The sequence below is a fragment of the Prionailurus viverrinus genome, chromosome D1 (assembly GCF_022837055.1).
Source record: "Prionailurus viverrinus isolate Anna chromosome D1, UM_Priviv_1.0, whole genome shotgun sequence".
Classification (NCBI taxonomy): Eukaryota; Metazoa; Chordata; class Mammalia; order Carnivora; family Felidae; genus Prionailurus; species Prionailurus viverrinus.
Genome location: NC_062570.1, coordinates 43,350,041 through 43,361,962, shown reverse-complemented (window position 1 = coordinate 43,361,962; position 11,922 = coordinate 43,350,041). Strand labels below are relative to the sequence as shown.

Here is an 11,922-nt window from a genome sequence, read left to right as displayed (position 1 = left end):
AGGGAGAGAGAGAATCTTAAGCAGGCTCCACACCCTGCATGGAGCCAGAGGCAGAGCTCAATCTCACAACCGTGAGATCATGACCATGACGTCCTGACCTGAGCCAAAGTCGTGAGTCAGATGCTTACCTATCTGAGCCGCTTGACCCACGGAGCCACCCAGGCACCCCAGGTATTGTGTCTCTTTCATCAGTATTGCCCATTTCATCTAAGCTGTCGAGTTAGTTGGCACAAATGTGCTTCTAATATTACCTTCTTTTCATTAAGATGTCTGTTGATCTCCACCTCTTTTGATATGTTTTAGTTCTTCTCTTTCCCTCTCCCCTCCCCCCCCCTCCCCTCCCCACCAGGGTGTGTTTGTGTCTGTCTGTCTGTGTGCTTAGAGCTGCTAGGCTTGAGAAACAATGACTCCCTTTGATTTTTACTGTGTATTTATTCTCCTGAGTGAGTTAGGTAAGCAGGCTTTGGCAGTGGTGGAGTGGGGCTGGGGTCTTGCATAAGAGTTTCTAGAAACTAGGTTCTAGGCACTTATAGTGTTGTAAGCACTGGGCCCCACTACAAGGTGTCGGGGTATGTATGACAAGTATCTCCAATATACCCATTATTAGGAAGTACCTGATGGGAAGAGAATCCAGTATGGGTCATCTGTAAATACCAGATTCTACTCAGAAGGGAAAGAAACAGGGAATGTACAGCTTTTTTAGGGTAAAAGGGGCAAATGTCAGGGCTTTCAAGAAGAGGAGGCCAGGAATCTCCAAGCTCTTGGCCACAAAGGTCCATCATGACCCTGTCCCCTGTCTCATCTAGTGTCCCCTCAGGTGTGAGACCCTCCCATGCAGGGAATGAGTACCCCTGGCACAAAGCCAGCTCCCACCTCCCTTGTCAGGGGCATCAGGAGCTCCTAATCAGACCGGTCAAGCATGTCAAGCAGGTACTGCCCAGAGCCTTTGGACAAGAGTTCTCAGATTCCTTTGAGTGCTGCCCATTCCTAGGGATTCCTGGGCCCTGTCTAAGGTGGGGTGGGGGGGGGGGGGCTGGAAATACTCTCCCCAGATTTCACTGATCTTTCTTGGGTGTGGAACATCCCCCACTGTACCCAAGTGCCAGGGGTCAGTTCCTCTAAGGAGAATTCATTCTGGAAATAAATGCGACCTAAGGCTTTAAAATCCTCAAAGGGCCGGCCACCTGATGTCTGCACTGTCACTACCAGACATGTGGCAAGGTAGGGACCCTGGTTTTGGCCCAAAGCCCAGCACAGCCCTTGGGTAAAGCCAGGGCCTGGGCTCCAGGAAGGTGCCATCCAGGGTCCCGCGTGTGTCTAGAAGATGCAGAAGTTAGAGCCACTGAGGCCAGAACACGAGGGAAAAATCATTTTTCAAATAGGTAACAGCAGGGTGTGGCAGGAACTGCAAACCACTTCTCCAGTCTCCCTGCTGTAGCTTCCGGAATTGTTAAGAGAGCCTCCCTGCCTGTCCTGCTCAGTGCAGCACCCTTCATGCCCTGTGGGGGGCGCGTGGCTCTGTGACTCCAGCACAGGCATGAGAGACAGCCCTGGTCTCCAGCTTCTGGAATAGCCACCCTCTGGCCTCCAGCTCACCCTCTGCCTCCAGGCAAGGTTGGGGAAATGTTGGACCCAGAGCACCCAAACCTTGCCTAGAACCCCCCCACCATTGTAACCACCCCCAGACCGGTCCCCCCTCATCCTGCAAATATCTCTCATCTCAGCCAGGAGAGTTGCTTCACCTCATTACCAAAACTTAATATATTAACTTTTAAATGCTCATCTGATGGTAGTGATTGTCATTTTAATTTTATGTCTCTAACTATGAATGAGGTTGAGAAGATCTTCACGTTTATTGCTTCTCCTCCTGTGAAGTAACAGTTTCAGATGTTTTTCCTAGGGGGAAGGCGCTGTCTCTATTTTTCTTCCAGATTGGAAGGAATCTTTACATATTTTGGACATTCATCCTTAACTAGTTTTATGTTTTACAGTATTTTTTTTCTCATTTTTTTCACTTCCATTAGGGTGTCTTTTGAGAACAGATGTCCTTAAAAGTTTTGTAGTTAAATTGATCAGTAGTTACCTTGTTTAAATTGTGTTTTTTGTTTCTTCACTGGGAAATCCCTTTCTAACATAGAACCAAAAAGATATTTTCCTGTATTCACATCTTTTAAAATGATGAATTTGCTTTTTCATATTGAACGTACCTGGAATTAATTTTTGTGAAGTGTCACAGAATACTCACTGGGAAGTTTCTCTTTTTTAATCCATTGGCAATGCCTACCTATTCAGTAAAAAATCACATTTCCATATAACAAGTGAGTCTTAGGCTTCCTCTTTGGTTTCTGTGGGTTTCTTGTCCATCTCTGTACCAGTGTCTCACCTCTTAATTGTGTGTCGAGACCATAACATTTGTCACTGATATCTCAGAATGCCTAATGATGTTTTGACCCATAGAAGAATGCTGCTCTACTATTGCCAACATCCATATTTGTATAAAGTGTATATGCTTAAGTATCTAGTATGTATTTGCATGTAATACATTGCGATCTTCTCATCACGTATTTCCAGAATTTGAAATACACCCAAAAAACAACATACCTAAAAATCTGATTGCAGTGTCTTTTTTGAGTAATCTTCAGGAAAATAAATTAAACTCACTACTTTTTCAACTACATACATACAGCATTTTTTCAATGCTATGTGGTATCTGAATTTTCCAAGATAAAGAAAAAAATTTTTTCCTCTATTTAAGTAGTCAAGAATCCAGAAATATGACTATCTAACTTCGTTTTTGAAGTCCTCAACATTCTCTTCAGGATCTTAATCTCCACTATTATACTTTTTTCATTAAAGAATATTTAATCAATATTACTGAATCAAAGTGTGTCTAGTGATACTCTAGCTCTCAGGTGTAAGAAATTTACTTGGCCTTCGTATCTGTAAACCAGCCTCATTCAGTGTTTCCCAAAGTTTGGCATTCATCTGAATTACCTGGAATGACTGAAAAACCACGGATTTCATCCCCCCTCATGTAACATTTTTGATTCTGTAGGTCTTGGCTTTGAGCCCACAACTGGTATTTGAAACAAGGCTCGGGTGATTATGATGCTAAGGGAGCCGAATGAAATTTTGAGAACCGTGGACAGTCTCTTCTTCATTCCCTATTATCCTCAACATTTCGTATCCTCTATTGATCTATGTCATTTTCAATGGTTGACAGAATTCCTTCTAATGGCTATTCTCAATTATTAGTCAGAAATGTGTGGAATCATATGTATTTCAGAACTACCTTTCAGATATGGACTATGGCAAACAGAGTATATAGTATGTAGACTGTAGCAATTATTGGGTAGTGTAGTGTAGTCAAACCCTGCTGCCAATAAGGCAATCATGTTCACTCATTTATGAATTGGCTCACTCATCAAATATCTGTTAAATGCATGTTATCTCCTAGACACTAGGTTACCTGCTGGGGTAATGAACACTTTCTATATTTCTTGCAATTTCCACTACTGGAAAAGATACAGTCAAATATATTTGGAGTTCATATAAAGAAAGACCTATCTTGGTCCTGAGGGTCAGGGGAGATTTCCCCCTAAAACAGATTTTTATTTTTCTTCTGAGGGTGAACTGAAGTGTAGGACATACTAGATTAAGAGATGGGAGAAGAAGTTTCAGAATGACATGGGCATTGTAGATAACCAAGTCTGTCTATGATGGGCAAACTCTGTGTTCCTACTTTACACGATTGAGCTGGAATCACACACTCGTGTATTTTTGTAACTCCAGTAAACTCCCAAACCAGGTGTGCAACCACAGCATGTATTCTAGATAAGTGGGCCACAGAGATGATTTTAATTTAAAGAAGATGGAACAACAACAACAAAAAAAAGATGGAATTAAAAGTCAAGGAACATATACCAATTGGCCCAGAGATTTCTTTACTGACAAACACTGGGAAACTGGACAGGAGACTGTAACAATTATCCTTTCACACATAAAAGAAGAAATGTATCCTCAGATTCCATCAGTGAGCCATTCTTCCTTATCCAAGAATCCTTATAGACTCCTAGAGCTTACTCCCAACAGTGGCCCACATCCAGCTCTCAATACTGTTTTCCAGAGGTGAAGTCATCATCCATAATATGTCTTGATGTTCTCCACACAGGACAATAGTTAGATCTTTCAGAATTTAAAGATGCATCTTGACAGTCATGCCTACACCTCAAACTTCTCACACAATCAGTTTGATATCATGATCAGTTATTTCTTTATTGAAGGAAATCTCCACTATGGAAAGAAAAGAATATTCTAGTCAAAACCAGTTTAAAAATTCCCAGCCCATTTCTGAGTTGACTTAATATCTGAATTCATATAAACTATCTGTGATTTCAAAATTTAAAAGACAAAACATTCAAGCTTTTTGTTCTTGTGAAATATTTCTTCTCTTAGCACAAAATATTAATTTCTAAGTCATTTTGCTTCCAAGAATGCCCAGATCCAAGTGACTCCACTTTAAAACCTAGAAAGGGGCACCTGGGTAGCTCAGTCAGATACACATCTGACCCTTGGTTTTGGCTCAGGTCATGATCTCATGGTTCATGAAATCAAGACCTGCATTAGTCTCTTTTGTGCTCACAGTGTGGAGCCTACCTGGGACTTCTTTCTCCCTCTCTCTCTCTGCCCCTTCCCTGTTCTCTCTCTCTCTGAAAATAAATAAACTTTTTTAAAAACCACAAAAAAAAAAACAATAGATTTTTAAAAATTAAAAAAATAATAATAAAACCAAAAGAAAAAAAACCAAAGAACAGTTCTTAAAGGAATCAGGAAAAACACTAAGCAATTCTCCTACATATCAACAGTATTAATATGAGTCTATTACTAAAATGCCCCCCTCAAATTTAAAAAAAGATATTTTTCCCCTTGCAATTTCTCTTACAAATAAATCTAAATGATTGAGAACAGAAAGTTGTTAGTCTTACTTGATGGTGAAGTCATAGGTTATTCTGATAGAAAAATGTACATCATGTTTTAGTAAACTGTGTTTGTTACTGTTGAAATAAGTGTCAATTTTTGGTCACCTGTAACCCTAACTTTAACACTCCCAAATTTTACTTACTATTTTAATTTTTATATTGTGAATGTGCTAATAAGTGCATCCGCTCTAATGAAGTCAGTATCAGTTTCGTTTAAAATCAGTTGATAGTAGGGGCACCTGGGTGGCTCAGTCGGCTCAGCGTCCGACTCTTGATTTCTGCTCAGGTCATGGTCTCATGGTTCATTTTCTGGGATCAAGCCCTGTGCGCTGACAGTGCAGAGCATGCTTAGGATTCCCGCTCTGTCTCTCTCTCTCTCTCTCTGCCCCTTCCCCACTTGCACGTGCGTGCACACATTCTCTCTCCCTGTCTCTCAAAACAAATAAATAAATATTTTTTAAAATAAAAAATAAAATCAGTTGATAGTAAAAACAATAAAATGGATAAAGAAGACTAAGATATAGGACAAAAAAATAAGCTATAGTAGATGACAGGCATGAACGTATAGTTATATACACATATAAGATTTCTATGCATGTTTTGGTCTTAATATTTGTGGACTATTTATGTCACTTCATAAAGAGGGGCTCTTTGCAATAAGGCAAGAGGAACATATTCATTTCCCAAAAAAGGGGAGTGAGGGTTTTCCATTCAGTTCAGTAATTCGTTCCAAAATCCTGTTCAAGAAAGCACTCCTGCTATGTGCAAACTAGCCTTATATTGATAAAAAGAGAATATCTCCTCTACTTTGATACTCTCGGGGCACCTGGGTGGCTCAGTTGGCTAAGCATCTGACTTCAACTTAGGTCATGATCTCATAGTTAATGAGTTTGAGCCCCGAGTGGGGCTCTCAGCTGTCAGCACAGAGCCCACTTCAGATCCTCTATACTCTCTCCTCTCTGCCCCTCCCCCGCTCTCTGTCTCAAAAATAAACATTAAAAAAGAAAAGGAAAAGAAAGTTGTTTTAGTAACAAGATACTTTAGTCAGAAAGGCACAGATTACAAGAATTCCATGGTTTTAAGCATGTTGATAAAATTATTTGTTTTAATATTATTAAAGTTTTTGTAGATAAATAATTGAAAGCAATTACCGTAACTAAATATATACTAGGCAATTAAAACCTAACTTCTATTGCAGCTGCTTATACATTGACCCAATGGTGACCTAATTATCACATTAATTACCTTACTGGTTAAATCCATGCTTGCTAGTGATATGGGTTCCAGTTGCCAAATATATTTGTATACTTACAATAAATAAATAAAATTCCTGTAAGAAAGCTTTGTTGCGTAACCAACAGGCATAGGCCTTTCCAACCCTCTTCCTCCTGTATGAAAGGGTTCTGGTGAGGATTGTTTTGTTAATTTCCTCCAAAAAGCATGCACTTCAGGACTTTGATCCAATCTATAGCTGCAGGAGTGAGTCCTGATTGGTCTGAAATATCAATCAATAATGTGACTAGCCAGTGATTGGTTTAACAAAGGCAGTTCACTAAGCTCATCCACTTTCATTTAAGTGTCAAAACCATCCAATCATGATTTCTTGTCTAAAATTACACTGCTACTAAATGTTGGATCCAGAAATCCCACCTTTGACACAATAAAATCAGTAAGCCATTACTCTCCAAGACACTACAATAGGCAAAAGCAAGCAATCTGGGCTTTCTAAGCAACTGAATTAATTAAATCAACAAAAAATGTTCTGATAAGCTTACAGTTCCAAGAACAGTCTGTCAGGTTGGGGGTATAATGGTTAGTAAAATAACATCATTATAAGAGATAATATTTTTTTTAAATTGATGAAGAAATCTATACAAAGCCACTCATCTGTATGTCTTCTGTCTTTCATCCATGATCCAGAAAAATGCCTTTATTGCAACCCATTGATTAAAATGCACAAAAATGTGCATACATAAGACAGTCATAAAACTAAATTTTCTCTTTGATGTTTCTTATTTCAAACAGAATCTGTCACCGAAATCAATTTCTGAATATGAGTGTTAACAGTATTAATCTTTGTAAAATTGGACCAGATTTCAACTTGAATCTTCTTACATGAATATACTAAGTTTTTTAGTTTGCCTTCCTATCTTTATTACAAACACACTTGCATTGAAAACCAATTGTGAAGGAGGAGAGAATGGCAGCATATTCTAAGTCCTTAGGAATTATTACCAAGCATTCCTTGTCATGGTGAAAAGATTTAACAATCATGTAATTATAATCAGCACCAGGAAACATATCATAATTTAAAAATTTTGTTTTGCAAAAACATTCATTCATTTCTGTTCCAAGTGAACACACTATCCCTCTAATTTCTGACATTTCTGCACAGTTACCAGTGTCACTTTAAGGCAAGCCCATATGTTCTTGCCATCTCTAACTTTATGTTAGAAAACTGAGGTTTCTGAAATCATTTGCCAACAGTCAAATACAAGTTATTTTCCAAATTATCCAATGTGTTATCTACTTATAAATTACCAAGTATTTCCTCTAACATACTTGCATATTGCCATTTGTAGAACAGAATGTAATATATTTATACAAAGAAAATAAGATTGTCCTAACTCATTTTTATGATCTACACAGAATAAAAAAATTACAAGACTGGAAACTAATTTGTGAGTCTTTATAATCTATATAAACAGCCAAGGAATGAGTAAAACAACAGACCAAAACTTAAGCACCAAATTATTCCAAAAATATATAGCAAAATCAGATGACAAAGTAGCTTAAGTTATGAAAAAGATGAAGGAATGGAGTCATTTTTTAAATTTGAAAATGAAATTATTTCATAGAAACAAATGCAGTTTGCTGGTACATTAAACTTATGATACTGTATTTGCTTTATTTTGAGAAAAGGCAGGAATTCCTCTCATGTAAACTGTGTTCACCAAGGGAATAGAGCTATCGTCTCACCAATGTTTGCTGTAGAAGTAAAACTAAGTCATTCTTGCAATCATGATCTCCTGAGAGCCAATTTAACTTTGATCAGATTGCTTTCACAAATCCTCTGTAGTTTTTGTTTAGAGATTACATCTCCCTAAACCCAGAATTCAGTATAATAATTCACATTTTGATATCAAAGGTCACCTTAGCCTAGGTAGACTAAGAAGAACTTGAGCAGCACTGAAAGGATTTAGATGGCCTCCTGAAGATGAGAAACTATCAGATCCTAGACCACAAGAAAACACTGAAATTAACACTGAAGAGAAGGACCTACATTCAAATACTATACTGAAAGATAGTCAGATGTGTAAGCAGGAATGGGAGAAGAATGTGGGGACCCAGAAACCCAGACAAAAATTTGCCATGTGCACATTGTTTAAAATTAATGGCAAGGATAAACCAACAACAGGAGGGTAATTTCAGTATATGGTTTCTGGAGACTGAGAATGGAATTATTCTAATCAAGGACAGAAAGGTACATCTTCCATTGGTCCTGCCTACTGCAGAAACCTAATCAGGGAAGAGCTTCAGGGATCCCAAACTAAAGGCTTTGCAAGGGCAAAGTAAGTTTGTTTTGTTTGTAAGTCTGTGAAGTTGGCTGGACTGTGGGAACTCAGAAAGTTACCCGTTTTCTAGTAGAGAGCCCAGAGAACACAGAACTCCTGACCCAATTGGGTGGATCTTCCTATAAGTATTGATGAGACCATTTACACAATCATTAGATGAGCACACCCTTGTTAGTAGAAGAATCGGTACTTTTTTCTTTAAAAATAAGTAATTTAACTATCAGCAGGCTTAAGACTTTTCTAAGTGGGTGTAATATACCTAGTTAACAAAAATTATGTCTTTCCAGTTTACTCCTGAGCTTTCAATTAATGTTATTGTTTTGACATTTACAAATTTATATACTTATTTTATTTATTTTATGTTTATTTTATATATAAATGGGGATATCTAGAGGGAATGTTCTAGATTTCATGTAGTTTTATATTTGGCTTGGCCCTAAAACTTAATTGGAAAATCTTGTTGCAGTATGGTAAAAGGGACTGAGGCTTAAAGATGAGAAACAGTGGGGTGCCTGGGTGGCTCAGTAGGTCATGTGTCCAACTCCTGATTTCTGCTCAGGTCACAATCCCAGGTTTATGGTATCGTGCCCAATGTAGGGTTCCTTGATTAGCATAGAGCCTGCTTGAGTTTCTCTCTCTCTCTCTCTCTCTCTCTCTCTGTGCCCCTCTTTCAAGTTTCTGAGCTCTCTCTCTCTCTCAAAAACAAAGCAAAACAAAAGAAAAAATGTGAACATAAATTTCAACTCAGAAGTGGGCAATTTTCCATTTCTGTTTCCATTTACATTGTTACATTGTTTACATTGTTAAGGGTGATTAAATTATGGGGGGGGGCATATCCCAAGTGGGTTGTAATTTTCTCATTCATTGCTTCTCTCTCTCCTCAGAAACATGGACCTCCCCACACTTTAGGGCTTCCAGAAATAACTCACGTGCTAAGCCTTGAAAGTGAGAAAGTTTGAGCTCCTGCTGCAGTTTCTGAACTGCTAGGACCAGATAAGTGCCCCAAGAACTAGAAATGGCGTTGTCTAGAGGCCAAGGTCACTGGTCCAAAGAAGACATTGTGAAGTTACTGGACCGCATGGAGACTAACCTTCCATCCAATGACAGCCACACATTCAAAACAACCCAGTCACAGATGGACTGGGAGAAAGTAGCTTTTAAGGATTATTCTGGAGAAATGTGCAAACTCAAATGGTTGGAGGTTTCTTATCACCTGAGAAAATTTCGCACTTTGACAGAATTAGTCCTGGAAGCCAAGGAACATGTTGAAAAGCCTGACAGAAGCAAAAAACGTAAGAAACATCCGGACTTGCCCAAGAAGCCCCTGACTGCTTACCTTCGCTTCTTCATGGAGAAGCGGCCTCAGTGCTCCCAAAAATATCCCAACCTGAGCAACCAGGAGCTGACCAAGGTCCTGTCTAAGAAATACAAGGAGCTCCCAGAGAAGATAAAGCTCAAATATATTCAAGATTTTCAGAAGGAGAAACAGGAGTTTGAGGAGAAACTGGCTCAATTCAAGGATGACCACCCTGATCTATTCCAGAACCCCAACAAATCGGATGTAACCAAGAGGAGCCCAAACGGGGCCCAAAAGAAGTTTCCGAGTCACGTGCCAGAAGTGAAGTCTCCCCTAGAAAGCTGTTTTTCCAAGAGGATGATATTCCGTGGAGAGCCCCGGAAGCCCCCCATGAACGGATATGAGAAGTTCCACCGGGATTTGTGGTCAAGTAGGGAGCTGCAAGATGTGCCCCCAAGGGAGCGCAGGGTGGAGATTGGCAGGCGCTGGCAGCGAGTCCCGCAGAGCCAGAAGGACCATTATAAGCAGCAGGCTGAGGAGCTGCAGAAACAGTACAAGGTGGATCTGGATGACTGGCTCAAGACCCTGTCTCCTGAACAGTATGCTGCCTACAGAGAGGCGACCTGTAGTAAGCGTAAAAACATGAGCATGAGGGGAGACCCAGATCCCAAGGTCAGAGGGACAGATCTGCAGTCGCCACCAGCAAGGAGTCTGCAAGAAGGGCTTGGACAGGAGTCAGGGCTACAGTCTCCGGAGACAGAATCACCAGAGACCACTGGGGGCAATGCTCATGCCTCTTGGGGATCAGGAGAAGATGAGGAAGGGGAGGAAGGGGAGGAAGGCAGCAGCTCCTCAGACTCCAACAGTGGGAGTGAATGTGAAGATTGTGAGTTTGAGGACAGTGGCTCCAGCACATCTTCCTTAGGTGACTCCTCTGATGAGGACCCCAACTGAGTTTTGTTCAGCCACTAAAGGGCGGGAAAGAGAACTTCCCAGCAAAAGTCCAAGGCATCTGTATCAATTGGAAGGGCTCTTCTCTCTGTCCCTTTTCATTTCCTTCCTTTTTGCCTTTCCTCCTCAATTCAGAGGAGGACTGGTTGGAAAGAGGGGATCTGGTGAGTATTTTCTGGCTCCCCTCTGTACCCCAGATCCACCCCCTAGAAACTCCATGCACTGAGTGCTCTTGGAATAAACAATGAGATGACAGAGCTGTGAGGAGAACACTGGATTAGACTGCTTCCTGAAGTGAGACATTTTCCTCTCCTCTGCATGCCACAGCTGGCAGAGGACGCCTAGGAGCCTGGGTGACCCTGACATTTCCTGTGGAATCGTGCCTCAGGACTCCTGCACCTCACCTGTGATGAGGAAGGAGTAGGAGGCACATATGTGTATGTATATCGAACTCCTATATCTCCATGAGGCTTACTAATATCAAAAAATAAAAATAGGGAACTCAAGACAGAAACATTCCTTAAGATAACTGTCCTTATTAAAGGGAGCATGTCACTGGCTGTGATGGATATGGACACTGTATTTCCAGAGAATACCAAAATTCTAAAACACTTAAAATGGCCAATGCTTGCAAAATATATATTGTTTTATTTTAGCCTCAAATATAACTTCGTGATTGTGCTGCCATAATGTTGCTTTCAAAACTTAGTTGACTAAGTTTTAAAATGTATTTTCTAAAAGTAGCCATGAGTTGATCATTGTAATGGTTTCATGATCAGTTAGTTCAGTTTTCTCTTCTTTCTACTTTTGTGAATATTTAGTTTTTTCTATGAATAAAATATTGAAAGCAGAAAAGAACAAATCTATATTTTTTTAATCTTTGAAAAACTTCATGATTTCATTTGAATGAGCACCTCTATGGACTCAAGGAATTATGATTTGGATCACCAATCCTCTAGGTGTTTTCTGCATTCATTCCTGGCAGAAGCCTAAACTCCTTCCTCCTGCTCCAGGCACAGGTGAGTCTCAGCTTTAACATCCAGGATAGATGGATGGATGATGGATGGATAGATAGATGAATTAGATAAATAGATAGGTACATTCATACATACATACATAC

General features: G+C 39.9%; 1 protein-coding gene across 1 annotated transcript; it reads left to right on the top strand.

Annotated features, from left to right (window-relative positions):
* Nucleotides 1-9,557: 9,557 nt before the first annotated feature.
* Nucleotides 9,558-10,805, top strand: UBTFL1 (upstream binding transcription factor like 1). Its single transcript, XM_047878951.1, has one exon. It carries the CDS (start codon nt 9,570-9,572, stop codon nt 10,803-10,805), a length of 1,236 nt encoding a protein of 411 aa, XP_047734907.1. The 5' UTR covers nt 9,558-9,569.
* Nucleotides 10,806-11,922: the final 1,117 nt, after the last annotated feature.